At 37.0% G+C, this 20,049-nt stretch overlaps 1 protein-coding gene across 3 annotated transcripts in view; it reads left to right on the forward strand.

The window, feature by feature from the left end:
* CNTN5 (contactin 5) overlaps positions 1-20,049 on the forward strand; it is a 666,657-nt gene that overhangs the window by 515,454 nt on the left and 131,154 nt on the right. For all 3 annotated transcript variants that reach the window (XM_069883473.1, XM_069883470.1, XM_069883471.1), the window contains exons 8-9: positions 6,567-6,669; positions 19,597-19,778. In XM_069883473.1, the coding sequence (XP_069739574.1) occupies positions 6,567-6,669; positions 19,597-19,778 (285 nt within the window). The remainder of the gene's footprint in view (positions 1-6,566; positions 6,670-19,596; positions 19,779-20,049) is intronic.

The raw sequence follows: 20,049 nt of genomic DNA on the forward strand, positions 1-20,049 counted from the left end.
CCCCTTCCTGGAAGTATTCAAGGCCAGGTTGGATAGGGCCTTAATCAGCCTGGTTTAGTGGGAGGTGTCCCTGCCCATGGCAGGGTGTTGAAATTAAATGATCTTTGAAGGTTCCTTCCAACCCAAACCATTCTACGGTTTTATGATAAAGTCGAATTTAAAGTGGGAAGAGGAAAATTTTCTTTAAAAATTAGTTAAATGTTTTATTATGGTTACATGTGACCTTCTTTTGCATCTATTCCTCCATAATTAGAAATACATGAACATTTGTTCCCTTCTTATGCTCAATTCATTAAGACATTTTTTTTACCGGAAACTGAATTCTAGATTTTCATTTATATTAGGATGGATTCTAGTAAAGACCTCTTTCTACCCAGTGATTTGTGATAGGATTTTTCATGTGAGTAATATGAAAGCATTGTTGGCACTTTAGTCTTCAGGTCACTGCAGAATGCAATTTCACATGAGTATTTTTGGGATTTCTCTAAGGATAAGTTTATAGCTCAAAACTTGGCTAAGAGGTCTCTAGGGGTAAGGAATATTGTGGACAGTTCTCATAAAACAATCGTTCCCACAGTAAATTTTGGATACTTACAGCAGGAACAGGTCATTCAATTTAGATTAAGATTAGTGGCAGATGAGTCAATAAATTCTTCCCAATACACTTGCAAGTTCTGCTGCAGTCAGTATGTAACGGTGGGCATCATCATTATATTTTAATTAATTCAGTTTGTGCTGTGAATTTACTATAATTGTACATGTGTGTATTCAGGGCTCTCATCCAAATAAATATTTGGAGGCAGTTAATTGTGCAGGTATTCAGGGAAAATACTAAATATTAATTTATCACAAAAAGATTCATGTGGTAAACAACCCTGGTTTGCATCACAGATTGTTGATAGGATATGAAGTTATACATGAACTTTCCTGCCATAGTTTCTTAAGAAAAAGTTTTCTTCAGTTTGGATACATATTCACAAAATAGATCATCACTACAATGTGGCCAGAAACATTTTCTGAGCTATAAAATTATTAGAGGATTCTTACACAGCAGAACAAGTTCATTGCTTCTCAGGAAGCTTCCCCGAAACTGAGAGGAACGTCCAGTCTTGTAAGAATCCCAAATAGTTTTGTGATTAGAACACTATCCAAGTTATAACGGGATTAACATTCCTACATCACCTGATTAACATCAGGGACTCCACCCAAAGCTCTCCTGCAAATACTCTTAAACTAAGGGGTTTGTGTCTTTTGCTAATAATATAAATAATATAACAGCAAATATAAATCTCTTCCTAAACTTTCAACTGAGTATACGAAATCTTTGGATTTCATTTTCTCCCTAGCACTCTGGTGATGTTTAGCAAAGAATCCTATATTATTTTCTAGCTACTCTCTTAAACGCTTATCAAACACTTGTCCAAGCATTCCGTGTAACCTGTTCCATTCAAAATTCATTTCTGAAGTAAGTTAAAGAACTATTACTTAAACAGTTTGAAAGAAACCAAAATCATTTTAGCTGAAACAGTTTAAGGATCCATCATGGAAGTTTATGTTCTGGGAGATCCAAGAAGGTAATATCTGGAAGACTAATGGAACAGAAGCATTAGCCTCTACACAGCTGGGGTAAGATGATATGTCATGATTTCTCAGCAGTCTGACTTTTTTTCCCCCATGAAGGCAAAAAGTGTTCTTGTGTGAATACAGTCATAGACTCACAATTTTTCTCCATTCTTCATCTGAGGTTGTAAAAGTCATGGAGCGGCAGGCTAAATTAAGAGGTAGAGCAGTCCTTTTCAAAATGATAATGACCAATATCCTGCCTGTAGCCTTTTTAGTTGTGCTTAGCTGAAAGGACTGACAATCAGAAACTGATCTTGCTACTTTATTCCATTCTCCATTTCCATTAAATGACCCACATGGGATAATGTAAACAGTTTTAGCTGTGGCAGTATCTGTAAGTCTGAAATTCTATTACATCGATTTCTGTGGTACGTGAGCACCTAACAATCTGTGTTTATGACATTATTATGATTTAATGAATTGTGTCATCTCTATTTTTTGATAGAAAATTAAAATGCAAACAACAGTGTAGCTAAAGGTTCATAGGACAATTTGGATAGTGGAGATTTATTTGAACTCAAGTCACAGATTTGAAACCAAATCAGAGAAGCAACTTGTTAAATGAAAACACTTATTAAAATTAAACCTTATTTTATTAATATTTTTACTTACTTGGCTTGGAGCATATATAGTAATTGCATTGTGATAATTGCGTTGTAAAAATTATCGGAAGAAGGGAGTAGGGAAATCATTGCTTCTATAAATAACAAGGTCTATTTCTGCCTGTGTGACTAACCAGCCTGTAGCTCCAACAAGTTCAGACTGTGCTTAGATCTGGGTTATGTTCGGTCATTTGAATCTGTTCTTTTTTTCTGGAATCAGAGGTATAACAGAAGGGTTATTAGTGTTTCAGCTCAGTTCATCTTCACCCAGCCAGTGAAGATCCTGTTTTCATGGGAAGGCAGAGCACAGGAACATTGAGATCAGCTCCCCATTCCTCCTCATAGTTTTCGGACCATGTGGGCTCTGTTATTTGTTAGCTCCTTGAAATTTGTATATTATGCTTTTATTCTGTGCTAATCAATTTTATTTAATGTTGTATTTTATGTTTGATAACTGGAAATTAAAAATGACTGAGAGAACTTTTTATGGCGTTAACCAAATCTATGAAAGAGAGCCATGTGTGAAAGTCTGAGAGAGACTCTAATGCATGTAACTCAAGATCTCGATTTTTCTTAAAAGTTCAAATTATTTATGGCATATAATATAAGTGGACATAAAACTTGATGAAAATGCAAATGGTGGTTGTTTGATCATTACTAACTCATAATGAACAAAACTGAAACTAGGAAAGATAATAATCCTGGAGGTACAATAGTCTTAGCAAAGCAATTACAACATAACATGGGAAGGTAAGGCCTTTATAATTCCCTTGATGTCTATACAGCTGTAACGGCCTCTTTTGTCTCAAAGATCATAAATAATAAGTATGAAAAAAAAACCAACCCTTTGTAGGGGTTTTGTAGACTTTTTTCCTAATTTTTATAGGGACACCAAGCAATTTTTCAGTAATTTTTCTGCATTTTTCTGACAGTAGTTGCAGGCATGTTGCTTGCTGCTGTAACAGTAACCCAGAAGAACAGGACATGGTACAAAGCATTAGTAGATCAGCGTTTCAACAGGAATGTGAAATGATGTCATGACTCTCAAACAGCATTCAGTACTTGGACAAATTGCACCCACTAAAGGTAGTTAATATAAGTTAAAAACATAAGGTCCAAAAGATAATATTGTCCCTTGGATGTGTTTATCAGTACTACATTATTTTAAAGGTAGAACAATCTTATCCCATTTTAAGTTGCATTTTTTTTAAGGGCTAATAAAATTAAATGGTTAATAGGATATTACAATTCAACACAATGATCTTCAGGAACAAAATCTTATACAAAACCAAAAAAAAATCCTTTTTTAAATTCATTGAATTACAAAACCTGATAGTGAATATGCACAGGCAATAGATTGCAGAGATTTAAAAGAAACACCTCAGGACTATTAGGTTGCATCATAACACCTAATTAAAATATTTTCAGTAGTGTTCACTACAAGGGAACTTAGGGGGGATTCTCCCATCATGACTGTAGTTCTTGTAGTTAAAGTTTCAGTAGAAGAAATTATAGAAGGAATATTGATGTTACAAATACCCAAAGCCAAACTTCTTTGGGGAAGGAAGCAGGATATAGTTTTCCTTTGCTGGGCTCAGGCCTAGATGGAATGGGGGTAGAAAAGTTGGGTTTTTATAAAGAAGGGGAACACCTAGGAACATCTGAGAAACTATAGACCAGTAATTCTGACTTCCATATCAAGTGTTTCGATAGAAAACACATTCAAGACATGCAATTAGTATGACTATTTACCACATTACCATACAGTTATATACAATGAACACAGCTTTTAAAGTGAGAAGTCATGCTTCAAACTTTATACAACTTTCCTGAAGAGTCAAGTAGAGTAGGAATAGGAGTGGTCAAGGTAATATTTTGTACTTCAATTTCAAACAACTCTTGTGAAGGTCACTCTTCAAAAGTTGTCAAAGAATTGAAATTCTCAGAGATGTTGAAGGACAACCCTTTTGAATTAAAAAATCCACCTGTTTTAGGAATATCTGATCAGTTTGAGGAACTGGGAGACTGGCATTGAAGCCAGGGAATTTTTTCTAGGACATCACGATTCAACACACAAACCATCTGGAAAGGAAATCAACACAGATGTAGAAAAGCTTGTTAATAAAAAATTATTAAGGATAGTAAAAATTGACACTAACTGTGAAAAGCTGCAAAGTGTACCATGATAACAGAGTGGATAGGTGATAAATAATGTCACCGACTACAAATTTATGTAATACCTTAACCTAAAAATGTAATACTTTTATTGGATATTATGGATCAGTAAAGTGATTAGGGTACTATTGTGGATGAATACCAGCTCAATTGTGAAAAAGCAAATAGAACTGACTGATAAGGAAATCAATAGAGCAGAACCCAAATTAAAAAAAAAAAGTGAAAAAAACAATGACAAAGATCTACAGCTTCAATATTACTGTGCTGTTCTCATGTTCTCATCTCAAAATGACAGAATAGAATTTGAAATAGTGGTGCAACTTAGGCTCCTGGAATGATCATAATTTTATAAATTTATTAAACATTAATTTATTAAAGGAAGGGTTAATTATCTATGAGTTTTCAGTGTGTAAAAGACAAAACTAAAGGGTATATGACAGACACCTTATAAAATCATCAGTGACTCAACTGAGATGAATCAGAAACTGGTACATATAATTACAAAAATCTAGAAAACAGTAAAAGAAGTCACAAGAAATGTAAATAAATTATGAAGTTCTCTACCAAAAAATATCTTTTAAGCTTTAATGACAGAACTGTTTCTGAATTTGTCTTTTCATACAAGTGGCAGTATTTCTCCAGAAGTTGATAAATCAATATCAAGACATTCATTTAATTATGGTTTTGAGAAAAAAAGAGGTTACTCTTACTAGTACAAAGAATAGTTGAATAATTATGTTTTTTCAAAAAAAGAAATCTACTGCTACTTATAAATTCACATTATTCACAGAATTACACTGTTTGAATTAAAAGCATTTTATGTTTTCCGCTTCTGTTATTTGATGAACATAGGAGAGGCATTTAGTTTTTCAATCCAAACTTAAGCCCCTAAAGACATGTTTAAATGCCTAAATGTTTAGACATCCTCCCTCAAAAAAAACCACAGGAGCCCGTAGGACAACAGCAGGAAGCCAGCACAGGAACATTTGAAGCACCAGAAATATATGTTTTAACATTTCAGCCCTATATATTATGTTTTGCTCTAATAGGTTGTGGGTTTTTATTCCACCTAGCTTTGCTGTCTGGTCCTCTCTCAGTTACAAATCTTGTATTGCATGTCTCCAATGTTCCTCCTTATGCTTTCTTCTTTTCTCTTTCTTGCATAAGTTATCTCTTTTATCTCCTTTCTTTTCTCCACTCCTCCTTATTTGCTTGCTCTAGAATTCTTTGGAGAATTTTGACTGATTCTTACTGATTTGAACTAAACTGTTTCTTACTGTATCCCCAAGTCAGAGTTTATTCGGTTTTCCTCATCTAAAAATATTAAAAAACCTTACTTTGTTAAATCCAGCTTTTAGTTTCCAAGTATCATTTACCCCACTAGCCCATCTTCTCTATCTGAGCACATATGTTACATTTAATTCTCTTGCCTTGCTGATTATGACATTTCCCCTAAGTTACATCAAATGCAAACCTTTCACCTCGCCTTAAAAAAATGGTCTCCCTTCCCTACTCATTTCTTGTTTCCTTAACCCTCATGATTCTCCAAAGCTGTCGGCCAATTCCAGATAACTCTATTATTTCAATGTTTGTATTTTTCAAATCACTGAATTTTTTTTCTAGTTGGATCTTAAGTGTGATGTCCTGATGAAATTAATCATCTCCCAAATTAAATGGGTCACTGAAAATGAAATAACTGAGCTTTGTATGTGTCTGCATATCTGCATCTGTATCTGCATACACAAATGATCCTACATCCTTTGAGTATTTCTTGCTGAGCTTAAAAGTTCCTCAGTCTATCAAAACATATGTTGATTTATTTGTAATAATTGTCACTACACACATAAACAAAGCTTTGGACTATGAAAACTCTCATCCTTCTAAAACTGATTGCTTTAATCTTTTTAAATATAAATATTAACTCATGTTAAGAATGTAAATCCTTTTTCTTAAGCTCACTGTTGTGTTGCTAGCAACCCTGAAGAGGATTATAGAATATGTGCTGGACCTGAGTAAGGCACATCAGATCATACGAGGCTATCTCCATCAGTGACTAGCTTTACTGCTGGGCAGGTTCAAAAAGAAAGCTGCAGGGTTTTTCTGTGATAATCTCAACAAATGGAAAATTAATGATATTCTACATTTCAAACATTCCTTGTTTTCCAGGCGTGATGGGAGAATATGAACCAAAAATTGAAGTCCATTTTCCTTATACAGTTACAGCTGCAAGAGGAACAACTGTTAAGATGGAGTGTTTTGCACTTGGCAAGTAAGTACAGATTCTTTCATAATTAGACATCATTGTTTATTAAGATGTGACATGCCTAATTTGTTACTTCATTATTGCGCCAGATTTCATTTTCACAGACAGTCCATACTGCACACTCAAAGTAACCAAGTGACTAAGTAAGTAGCCAATTATGAATTCCCTGCCCAGCCATTTCTGTGGATAGTAATTCATTCAAGTTAAACTACTCTGTCAAAATGAAAAGTAATGTTCTTATAAACAGAAAGAGAACAGTTTTTTTTTAATTTAAAAATTTGGCAGACTCACACATTCATTCACTGTGATACTATAAGTCTGTAAATTAGATTATATTCTGCCAAAGTATCATAGTTGGAGAATAAACAATATTAGCTGATTTTTTTCCCCCAAATGCACAGTTTACATACGAAGCTGAGAGCACAGTGTTTTAAACATGTCCTAACACACTTTTGGTAGTGCCAATTCTCTAATGCCTACCCGACCTGATAGCATTACTAGAGAACAGGTATTTAGTATTCATGGTGGGGTGGAGGGGTCATATGTTAATTGATAATGAGTTTAGGGAGAGAAAGGTTTTAGAAATACCTCTTTGCTATTTCATACACATTAAATAAGGAGTGGAAATACTTATATACACTATTCATATTACAGAATATAGGATGAAATTGATAACATTTACTTTTTTTTTCTAGCAGATACTCTTATTTTTGTTGCCAAGAATAAGTGCAGCAAGGGTGGTGTACAGTCAGGCAGAACTGAAAAGCAATTCTCAAGATTCTTTTTTCTGCACATGTATGTAGTGAAAAACAGGTGTTTTATCAGTATTGTTTCACTAGAGACATAAACAAACACAAAATGTAGGTTTTTTTCAGAAGTAGTCCATTGGATTCCATGATGGCTATGTGTATTGAAGGAAATTTCACTGTATTGAATTGCTTTCAGTTCCTTTCTATAGTGGTGCTCCTTTTGGATGTCTTCCCCTCATCCCCCAAAGTCACACTGCTTGATATTCTATACCCTTCTTGATTTTCTAGTTCATAGCTTATAAAGTCACATAAACATTCCTTACAGCCTGGCTTTGATTAAGAGATAGTGGGAAGATTTGTCTTTGTAGCTTCTTTGGTTCCTTTGATGCCCAGCTCCCTCAACTCTTTGGCTAAGGCTATCAGGTCAGCAGGTCATCTCGGTTGTATCACATCCCTGTTGTCTTCCTGCTTTACTTCATGGGAGAGCACAGGGGACCCTTCAGGCTTGGCATTCCCTCTGACTCCGGTGCGCTTGTTGGAGCCAGCCTGGGAGCTGGGCTGAGACCTGCCTTGGGATCAGGGCTGGGAGCTGGGACTGCTGGAGCTGGAGGAGCTGCCACTGCTGGTCCTCTACAGTGGGCTCTCCATAATGGATTCTGTTCTACTTAGGTCTAGGTTACTTGCCCAAGTGGGCTGGGAGTCTATCTGGGGCCCCAGGGCACTGCCATTGCCCAGGGAGTTCTTCCTTGCTGGAGCAGGGGATATGGAAGTAATTTGTTGATGGGCTGAGAAAGTTGGAGTTGTTCAGGCTGGAGAAGTGAAGGTTTCAAGGACACCTTATAGCAACCTTCCAGTACTTGTAGGGCACATACAAGAAATATGGGGATGGACTTTTTACGAGGGCATGTAGCGATAGGATGAGAGGGGATGGCTATAAATGGAGAGGGCAAAATTTAGACTGGACCTAAGCAGGAAATTCTTCAAGACGAGGGCAGTGAGATGCTGGCACAGGTTTCCTGTGGAAGTTACAGATGTCCCTTAAGTGGTGGAGTTTAAGGCCAGTCTGGATGAGGCCTTGATCAGCCTGGTCTGGTGGGATGTGTCCCTGCCCATGGCAGGGGGGTTGGAACTAGATCTTTAGGGTCCCTTCCAACCCAAATCATTCTATGGTTCTCTGGAAGAAATTCACAAATCAGTTAGGTTTAGGGGTACTGTATCTTCCAGACTAATTCTTCTTACTAAATAGAAACAAATCATGAAATGAAAGCAATAATTTATATTTCTGCAAATATAACATCTGTCATTCTCACGATTACAGCAGAGAGAGGACCGAGTGCTTCAGACAGCTAAATTAAGCAGGACAATACCAGCAGCACATTGGTTTCAAGACTGGAATGACTTCTGTGTTATTTACAATAAGAATTCAAAACACCACACCTCCAAATGCTAAATAAAAAAGGAACAAGTTGATGGTTCAGTTTGGTAATGGGGACTTATGGTAGTGTAAGAAAAGATCTGTACAAGCTACCAGGAATTAAGGATGGGGACAAAAAATGAAAATGATGGAATTGAACAGGAAATCTGAATCACCACTCCAGCTGGCTCAGCAGGTTAGGTTTTGCAGAACAATCTTTCAAAGTCTGTCTCTACTCTCTGAGAGGGTGTTTAAAATGTGTTTGTAGTCATTTGATCTTCACGTGTCACTGGTCACTGGATTTTTTTCTTCAGATTTTTCTCTTAACAGTTCCTATTTACTGGCTGGATGAGATATGTCTTAAACTTACTTCCTTTCTTGCCTGTTTTTCCTGTTGGACCAACTTCTAGATATTCTCAGTGGGCGAGTCAACAAAAAGTATTCATAAATAATTACAGAAGAATTCCGACACAGTATTTTAATTGTATCTATTTAGGCCCAGTGAAGCTGTAAAAGCAGGACAGCCAAACCACAGAGCCAATTAGACAGCAACCGCACCTTTTGCAAATTCATTCCCCACTTAAACGTAAGCAGTGGTTTAGAAAGCAAATGTGAAGGGAGAGCTTTGTAGGGTGAAGCACAACTGTTACATTTCATATAGTAAAGATAAGGAAAGAGGTATGCGAGATATGACAGAATAACAATAAACTGAGAGGTTCTCTGAAATGCCGAAATATATGAGGCTGTTCAGTAGAGGCTGGTAGATCCAGGCTCTCTCCTGTCAGCTGCACCAACTAATTTTCTGCCAGTTCAATAGTTGGCAATAAGCCTATTTCAGACTCTCGGCTCTAGCTGAAGAAGTAACTGATGTGTAAGTTTCTGTTTTTCTCATTTTGCTGGAAATAAATTGCAGCTGGTGACAGATTACAAGTCTGCTGTCGCTTTTGAGTGAAAAGGAGGTATGCCACATGTTGTCCTTTGCAATCATCGCTGACAGGCAAGAAATGCAGCTACTGACACTTTCCATCTTCAGCACCTTGGGATTTAGTAAACTCTCTCAAAAAGATTCAGTCACTATTCAAATGGTCACACAAGGAAGACGGAGGCTGGCAGGAAAGGCTTCAATAAGCTTATTTCTATGTTCATATTTGGCATTAACCTTTAACAAACAAAATAATAAAATCACCTGAACCATTAAGGAATGTAAGGTTATCTAGTAAGTTGACCCCATTTGCTGCTATTGTAATAGGCAGCTATTTTTACCACACGCAATCCTTATCTTCTCCCTACAGCCATTAATGCACAATCAAATCAGCTGAGTTGAAATTGCTTTCAACCTGATATGGTAATAATTACATGAATGACATTTCAGGCCTTGTTTGAAACCTGGAGGCTGAGGTGACAGGTAAAAATCCATCAGATTCCCTCTTCAATTCCATCATTTTCATTTTTTGTCCCCATCCCTTATTCCTGATAGCTTGTACAGATCTTTTCGTACATTGTCACCAGTCCCCATTACCAAAGTGAATCATTAACTAACTTGTTCCTTTTTAATTTAGCATTTGGGGATTTGGTGTTTTGAATTCTTATTGTAAATAACACAGAAGTTATTCCAGTCTTGAAACCAATGTGCTGCTGGTATTGTCCTGCTTAATTTAGCTGTCTGAAGCACTCGGTCCTCTCTCTGCTGTAATCGTGAGAATGACAGACGTTCCAGTGAGATTTCCTGAAACAGACAGCTTGCAAACATTTCAGAAAAAGCCTAGTCTTTAGTCACAGATTAATGACTTATTAATAGCATTTATTTACAATTGCCAGTCACTATGGCTAGAGGAATTAAATAAATTGGAGCTGTGCAGCTTTTGTCTCCAAACTAACATCAAATATCTTAATTGCTTGACAGACAAATTTTCTGCAAATTGTATTCTAACCCAAGTAGCTGATCAAAGTAAAAATGTTATGTTAATGATGCCATCTATAAATAGACTCTATTGTTGCTAAAGAATTCAAAGTAATACAAGAATGAAATGCCTCAAAATAATGCTGTTTGTATTAGATCATGCTGCCTACAAGGAGCATCAGTCACTGGCTAAGAAATTGATGCATATATCCATTATTTACTGCTCAGGTGTAACAGAACACATGACAGAGGAGTCGAATAAAATTTACTCTACTATACATCAGAGTGAATATTTTGCAATTCTTGATACATTGTGATTTGTGCTGGATATTTACGCTGGTCTACTTTTCTTGAAAGGTTGTTTTTATAGCCATATTCAGAGTCACATTCTCAGTAATGACTTGTCTTTCAATTACATCTATGTTTCATACATGTTTGTATATATAACAAACAAATATGGTTTTGCTACCCATTTAATTATGACATTTCTATTAGCAACACTTGACTTTTTGTTTGCTTCCTGACAAAACAGAGGATTGTATTTTTTTAAAACATAATTTTAAAAAATAACAAAGTGTTACCATAATCTATTTTTGAACATCTTTACGATTTATATAATTGCTGTCTCCTGATTACGACTTCCATTAAGCATTGTTAAAATAATAAATTTATCATTAACAAAAAGAAAATAATCTCTTTTAAAAGTTACTGAATAGAAGAATTCAAAGCATCTACATTGAAAAATGAAATCTAACCAATAGTTTTACTTTTGAGTAAAACAATTTTCACTGCTTGTCTCTTCTGTTATTTAAAAAGACAAGCTAAATTTTGGTAAAAAAAAAAGTAAATTAGTTTTTTGGTAATGAGATTGTTACTTGTGGTCCAGATAATCCTAATTTTCTAACAAGTCCATAATTTCAATGTCAGAACTCAAGGTTATTATGTAAATCAAGAGGACAGATTGTGACCTTTGGGCAAGTTTTGGCGAAGAAGTCATTTTCTCAGCTGACTTTTATGTGTGTCAGCATCACAAGTGGGTAAATTTCAAAACAAGTTTTCATCATTTGAACAGTGATAAAGTACTGGTTTGTCCAGGCATGAAAAAACTCTAAGTTACAAGCCTCCTCAATTAGCACAGACCCTTGACTTCAGAGGAAAGCAAGAAAAAAGATGTGCCAAGAATTTATTACTCTCCTTTTACCTTTTTTTTTTCTGTAATATAACTAAGTTGACTTCTATTTTTCTGTTCAAATGATTCTCCTACACTCAAACTTTCACACAGAATTTTTGATGTCAAATTGTATATAATGCACTCACCCTCCCTAAGCAAGCACACACTTCAGCTCACTACATTTTCGATTGTGCATCACACTATACAGCAAGTTCCTTTTTTATTTTTCATATAACCCTCATAATTCATTTGTTTGTGACTTGAGCCAAAAAAAGAGAAAATAGTTTGAATTCTGACAGTGCCAACAGACAATTTTGAGTGAGTAATCGTATTTTATTTTTCATTAGAATAAATTAGAGGATGTGGGTTATTGCTGTACTTGTAGGTTACCAAAGTTTTCAATTTATGCTTTTGAAATAGGAACCCTGCGCCATGTAGACTGTCAAAAGTATTGTTACGCTAAAAAAAAATAAGTTTTTTTTTCTCACTCAGGTTATTTTTTAACCACATACATCAACTCATAGAGATTTTAATCAAAAGAAACAATAGGGAACAGTGCTGACACAAAATTTTTCTTACAACTCACTTGTTTTTCTGTATTTTGAGAAATTGTTTTATGCTTGTGCTATTTCTGTGAATCATTCACAGTATATCAATATTCTTTCTAACTACTTAGTTCACTTTAGCAATGTCAAGACTGTTTTTATTGTGAAATACTCTCAGCTAAAGATAAGAATGAAATAGAGATATTGACTTCCTTTTATTACTGAATTACGATGAGGCTATTACAGTAGAAGCATTGTTCATGCTATTATAGTTAATGTTGCTTTAATAATTCTATTGTAAACTTTGTTTTGGAGAGATTTATAGCTTGGTCATAAACATTTATCCCACCTGTAATAAAGCTTGAAATAACTCAGCTGATGGTCTGTTTTTAAATCTTGCTTTCTAAATGAAATCAACAAAAGATGAGGTGAAATTACATATCTTGAAGTCACACAAGTAAATGAAACTTAGTGACAAGTAATATATGGCGTGTTCCAAAATGTTCTCTTGGAACAACGAACTTGGAATCAATTCTAATTAATAAATATCTCAAAGTCTGAAACCCATGGAGCATAGGAATTTTTTTTACCTCCTTGACATGATTTTCTTAAAACTGATTTCTCTATTTTTTAAGCATTATTAAAAATTCTATTATTTATTTAACATAACTATATTTTTCATTACAGACTACATACATGTAAACATAGCTTACTGAAGATTTTTCAATATGCAGAAACAAAAGCAAAAATTGGATAAATTAATATGACCTCTAAGGCAAGATCAGATTAGCAATATAAAAACTCATTGCAGAATTCTAGAATCATTTGGGTGGGAAGGGATCTTTAAAGGCTGCCTAGTCCTGTGCCCCTGAAGCGAGCAGGGACATTTTCTTCTAGATCAGATTATTCAGAGCCCTGTCCAATCTGACCTTGAATGTTTCCAGGGATGGAGCATCTACAACATTTCTGGGCAACCTGCTCCAGTGTTTCACAACTGTCAGATTAAATTATTTCTTCCTTATTTCTAATCTAAATCTCCTGTCATTACAGGCCCTATTAAAATTCTATCCTTATCTTTCTTATCTTTCTTATAAACCCTCTTGAGTTACTGAAAGACTGTAAAAAGATGTCCTCAGAGCCTTCTCTCCTCCAGGCTGAACAACCCCAATTCTCTCAGCCTTTCTGTGCTGGAGAGCCATTCCATCCCTCTGATCATTTTTGTGGCCCTCATCTGGACTGGCTCTGACAGGTCTGTGATTTTCCTGTGCTGAGGCCTCCAAAACTGAATGCAGTACTGCATATGGGGTCTTACCAGAGCAGAGTAGAGGGGCAAAATCACCTCCCTTGGCCTGCTGGCCATGATTGTTTTGATGCAGCCTGGGATGTGGTTGACCTTCTGAGCTGTGAGCATACCTTGTCTGCTCATGTCCAGCTTTTCCTCCATCAGTATACCAAGTCCTTCTCATTAAGGTTGCTCTCCATCGCTTCATCCCCTAGCCTATATACCTAATACCAGTGGTTGCCCCAGTCCAGATGCAGGACCTCACACTTGGCCTTGTTGAACCTCATGAGGTTCTCATATTTGTAATTCTGAACTTGCCGAAGTCCCTCTAGATAGCATCCCAACCCTCAGGCAAAACAACTGCACCACTCAGCTTGGTGTTATCTGCAGACTTACTGCATGTGTACTTGATCCCACTATGTTATTGATGAAGATATTAAACAGCACTGGTCCCGATATAGACCCCGGAGGGACATCACTTGCCACCAGTCTCCATCTGGACATTGAGCTGTTGAGCTACCTCTGGATGTGACCATGTAACCAGTTACTGATCCAACAAATATTCTTCCAAGCTAGAAAGAAGGATGTGGGGAACCACGTCAAAGGGCTTACAGAAGCCCAGATAGGTGACATCCATAGCTCTTTCCTTTTCCACTGGCTTAGTCACTCCATCATAGAAGGCCACTAGATTGGTTAGGCAGGACTTGCCCTTGATGAAGCCATGTTGGCTGTCTTGGATCACCTCCCTGTCCTCCAGGTACCTTAGCAGAGCTCCTACAGGATCTGTTCCATGATCTTTCAAGGCACAGAGGTGAGGCTGACAGGTCAGTAGTTCCCAGGGTCCAACTTTCTACCCTTTTTAAGAATGGGTGCAATGTTATTGTCAAGGATCCACCTTGTACACGTCTCTGACTACCATATGCAGTTATTCAACTGGTCCCTCCATACAGGCTAATAGAAGTTTCCAGTGTTGCACTGTATTGTTTCTTAACTGCAAAGGACAAAACTTAACCCTCTCTGCTCAAATTTGTAAAATATGGCTTTTCTTTTCAGTGCACCACTTCAAACTCTGCCCTAGGTCTTCCAGACCTCTCCCCCTATCTTTTTTCCTTTTCTTGCCTGATCTTGGTAAATACAACATTGCCTTATTTATATTCATCTAGCATGTTCCAGATCAGATATTCATGTATAGTCTGTACACAGCAAGACTTTCCTGGCTTCAGACTTGGCAGAAGGCATCTTCTGCTATAAACTCTGCTATAAACTCTCAAGATAAGCATACAATACCGTCCTTTGACCTGACCCCTTCCCACTAATCCAGTATAACAAAAGATCTTATAAGGATTTCTATTCTGAGATCAAATTATTTTCTGACATAAATCTCCTTAATACAAATCCTTGAATCCACGTCTCACTCCAGCCCTGGCAGCATGCTAAATTGTAGCCGACCTAATACATTGGTCACAGTTTAAAACAAACTCAAACCTAACCTCTGTTAACAGCAACCCAAAGGCATCAGGATGAGTAAGGGGTTAAGGCAGCAAACAACAGCAGAATGTTATTAGGTATAAACACAGGAATACGGCACAAGTATAAAATGATACTAACATCTGTGATATTAAAATGTTCATTCTTTTTAAGGCCAATTGTGACAATTTCTTTGTTCATTTCTTTGGGATGTGTCAGTTCATCTTTACAGTGTGGTGTCTGTCCAGACACATAGCTCAGAAATGTCTGAAGTGGGATGGCCAGTCAGGTCCAGTAGCCTCTCCTTTTTGTAGTCTTTTAGAAATTATTAATTCTCCTTTTACTTTTCCATGAACATAAAAGAGTTCTTGCCTTTTCCCACAATAATATTGACATATAGAAGTACCTTTGATTTTGCAGATAACCTGATTCTGTGTTAAGGACATTTGGAGTACATTAACAACTCTCATTGCCACTGAGTCCTGTGACATTAGCACATGCATTGCTATCACCTATGTGAGAACTGCTGGTCAAAACAAAGTGTGAAAGTATGTGATGGATCACTGCACTGATGAATGAAGGTTGAGGGGTTCAGGAATTCTAACCAGATTTAACGCACAATTTGCAAGGAAAGAGAAAGTTAATTTTGACTTGTCTTTTAAATGTATTATGGTACTCACAATTTAATGACATGCCAGTATCCCTGGCTTGCATTAAATGAAGAAAGTCATTCTAGATGCTATACACTCAATTCTTTGTTGGAACTAGGGATTCAAATATTCAGTTTTTCATGCATATAGGAGAATTACTAGGGGAACAAGGAGTGCTAGCATCTTAGCATCATCAAGTGTTAAGCAAATTCGCAGTGCAGAAGTCCACAGGTAGTAATATTCCTTTTTATAACAGGAGAGTATTAATATAGAATAATTTGCTGAAAATCAAACTGCAGAATAGAGACAAAAACTGGTATAGAAATACGTGTTTCTAAGTCTCATAGCACAAAAAATCGTGTTCCCCCAAGCCCTTTCACACCAGTTTTTATTTTAGGAAAAGGATATATTTAATTCCATCAGATACCAAACCTGGAAGCTGTGGAAGCCACTCTTATAGATTACTGTTAAAAAAACAGCCGCAAGAGGGAAATGAACGTTCTCAATAAAACAGCATTTGTCAGTATTATAACTATGGTTGTTCTTTCTGCTGCAGCTAAACTTATGATGAGAGGAAAGAACCTTTTTAAACATGAACACAGCATCTTCCAGCTGAGTTTGTTTATGTAAGACAGGAATAGTCCCAGGAATTTTTTCCTTTGATAGCATACATTATTTGTGTCCAATACATTTTTCTCATACTTTCTTCAATCTAAGCCTCATTTTTAGTTCATACTGAATAAGAATTTAGGTTATAAGGTGCTAGCAGGATTGGATTTTATTCTTTTTTTTTCAGGCTGGATTGATTCCTACCTTCCTTTAAGTGGACTTGTTCTTGCATAGACTTGATAATGCGCTTAGAAATATTGCACCCATTGATAACAATGTAAGAAAGAGAAAAAGTGAAAAAGATTTGAACAGTATTGTAGGGACTTTGAGTCAGATATGAATCCACACACACTAAAAATAAAATATCTTCTACCAGGGTAAATAATCAGTGCAGCAAACTGTTAATGTAAACAATTATTTTCTCTTTCTGATGTATTTAAATAAATATATTCCATGTGCAACTATATGTAGGCCAAGAAACAAACTTTATGAAAGTTTTATGTTAATAGGCTTATTGAAATTCAATGAGTTCTGACATTCAGGAGATAAGATTAGAGAAAAATTCTGTCCTCCAACTACAAGCCTGGTAATTTTCTGAATCTCTATAAGGTACTAGAATTTGGAGCATCTTGTCTGGAAGTTTGAGTCCAACTGCATTAATACACAGCCTGATTTTAACTGGCTGGAAAATATTTGGAGCTTTAGCCATGATTGGTTGGCATGTCTTTATTTCGTAGAATCATAGAAACACCAGGTTGGAAAAGACCTCTTGGATCATCAAGTCCAACCATTCCTATCTGCCACTAAACTATTTCCCTTAGCACCTCATCTACCCAACTTTCAAATGTCTCCAGGGACAAGGACTCAACCATTTTCCTGGGCAGCCACTGCCCATGCTCTATGACCCTTTCTCTGATTTTTTTTCCTGATATCCAGTCTGAAGATCCCCTGGTGGAGCTTGAGGCCATTCCCTCTTGTCCTGTCCCCTGTCACTTGGAAGAAGAGGCCAGCACCCTCCTCTCTACAACCTCCTTTCAGCAAAAAGGTCTCCCCTCAGCCTCCTCTTCTCTAGGCTAAACAACCCCAGCTCCCTCAGCCGCTCCTCATATTCTTACTCTTCAGCCCCTTCATCAGCTTTGTCACTCTTCTCTGGACACATTCCAGAGCCTCAACATCCTTCTTGTGGTGAGGGGCACAGAGTTGAACACGGTACTCAAGGAGCAGCATGAGTACAGGGGCAGAATAATCTCCCTGGACCTGCTGGTCACGCCATTTCTGATACAAGCCAAGATGCCATTGGCCTTCTTGGCCACCTGGGCACACTGCTGGCTCGTGTTCAGTTGCTGCCAACCAACACCCCCAGGTCCCTCTCCTCCAGGCAGCTTTCTAGACAGACTTCTAGTCTGTAGTACTGCACAGGGTTGTTGTGCCCCAAGTGCAGGACCCAGCACCTGGCCTTGTTAAACCTCATGCCATTGGACGCAGCCCAGCGGTCCAGCCTGTCCAGATCCCTTTGCAGAGCCTCCCAACCCTCCAGCAGATCCATCTTAGTGTCATCCGCAAACTTGCTAAGGGTGCACTCGATGCCTTCATCCAGGTCATTGATAAAGACATTGAACAGGGCTGGACCCAGCACTGAGCCCTGGGGAACCCCACTTGTCACTGGCCTCCAGCTGGATTTCACACCATTTACCAGCACTCTCTGGGCCCGGCCATCCAACCAGTTTTCCACCCAGGAGAGTGTGCGCCTGTCCAGGCCAGAGGCTGACAGTTTCCAAAGCAGAATGCTGTGAGAAACTGTGTCAAAGGCTTTACTGAAGTCCAGGAAGACCACATCCACAGCCTTTCCCTCATCCAGCAGCCGAGTCACTTTGTCATAGGAGGCAATCAGGTTAGTTTGGCAAGACCTGCCTTTTGTGAACCCATGTTGACTGGGCCTGATCACCCACTTATCTTGCACGTACTGTATGATAGCACTCGAGAATTGTTGTGTCTCAAATTGGAGATCTTGAATACCGAGGGAAAGCTGGTTTTTTTAATGCAACTTCACATAGTTACAATAAGTAGAAGTTAGAAACTGATGACAGAAGTTAATAGAAGCTTCTAATTTGGATGTATACTATGTAATACTTATCCCCATCTAAGTTGCCACAACATCCTACTGTGTTTATAACTAAGCTTAGACTTGAAAGAAATTCAAATGAATCTGAAATACTTTTTAAAAATTATCAGTATGGAACAGTTACATTTTCTTTTATGATGTCCTCTAAGCTTCTTTTAGAATGCTTGAAGTGGAATTTTTAGCTCATAATCAAACATTTTATGACTACAGTTCTTTATTTTTTTGTCTTTTCTTCACCCCTAAGTATCCACTGCCATATTTAGACAAAGGTATGTCTGTATCATAAAGCCCAATGGGTGCACAAAGACTGATGAGTGTTTTGGCTAAGACAACTGAAAAAATGGAAAAACCATCTATCTAATCCAATTCTTCCCTTGTATGAATGTAAATAACATAGTTTCAACATAGATCTGTATGGAAGAGTAAGCTACAAGGAAAAGACCTTCCGTTCCTGTGAGCCGGCACGTAATGCTGTGCCATTAATACATACTCCTTACACAAACAGTTTTGGAGCTTAAAGAATATTCTAACAGAAAAGGTGTTCAAAACATTGGTCAACTTAATTTATCCAAGATACAGTGATACTGATATCCCCCACCTTGGTATTTGTATCGCTTACTGATCTCCTGAATTGCAATGGCGTTGCAGGAAAAGCAGGAAGTGTTGGAATTTTCTAAATTCAACAGGGTTTTGAAATTGTTATTTTCTTTTACCTATTGAGTGAAAGTGTTGAGGAATAAAGCATACAGTGCTAAAGAAGCTCTAGAAAGATTATTTAAAGTTCTTTATTTTGATCTCACTAAAAACTTGGCCTCCCTTGTGGATGAAAGAGACACATTCCATGTGACAAACCATTTATTAAGGAGTCCCTACAGAATGTGAGGTATATGAAGCATTATATGAACCTTAATTGTTGTTATATTTTATTGCTACTTAGATTATTAAGTGTTTAAACTACCAGATAACAGAATCTATATTCTTGATAGTGGAAGAGTGGTAACAGTTATTTTACTAAATATTCCAGCCCTGTTCCAACAATCTCTTGGAGGAAAGTTAATGGTCATAATCCAAGTAAAGCCCGCCTGAGAAAATCCCAAGCTGTGCTTGAAATACCTAATGTGCAGCTAGAGGACGCAGGGACGTATGAATGCAAGGCTGAAAATTCTCGTGGAAGAAATGTCTTCAGAGGACAACTGCAAGTTTACAGTAAGTGTAACTGCACACAGTATTATGCAGCAATGCTTTGTCCACACTTCAAGCTTTAACCATATATGAAGGATGCTAAGGTCAGTAGAAATGAAATATGTTTATTCTGAACTACAAATACTATTGAATTTTTCTTCTTTAGTGATGCATTAGAGTCTGAAATATAAATAAAATTGACTCCCTGATAGAACTGACTTAAATACAATTTCATGTTTGAATTCTGTGGAGGTGGTTGGTTATTTTTTAAGGGATTGCTATAATTTAAAAGTCT

The sequence above is a fragment of the Phaenicophaeus curvirostris genome, chromosome 1 (genome assembly GCF_032191515.1).
Source record: "Phaenicophaeus curvirostris isolate KB17595 chromosome 1, BPBGC_Pcur_1.0, whole genome shotgun sequence".
Taxonomy (NCBI): Eukaryota; Metazoa; Chordata; class Aves; order Cuculiformes; family Cuculidae; genus Phaenicophaeus; species Phaenicophaeus curvirostris.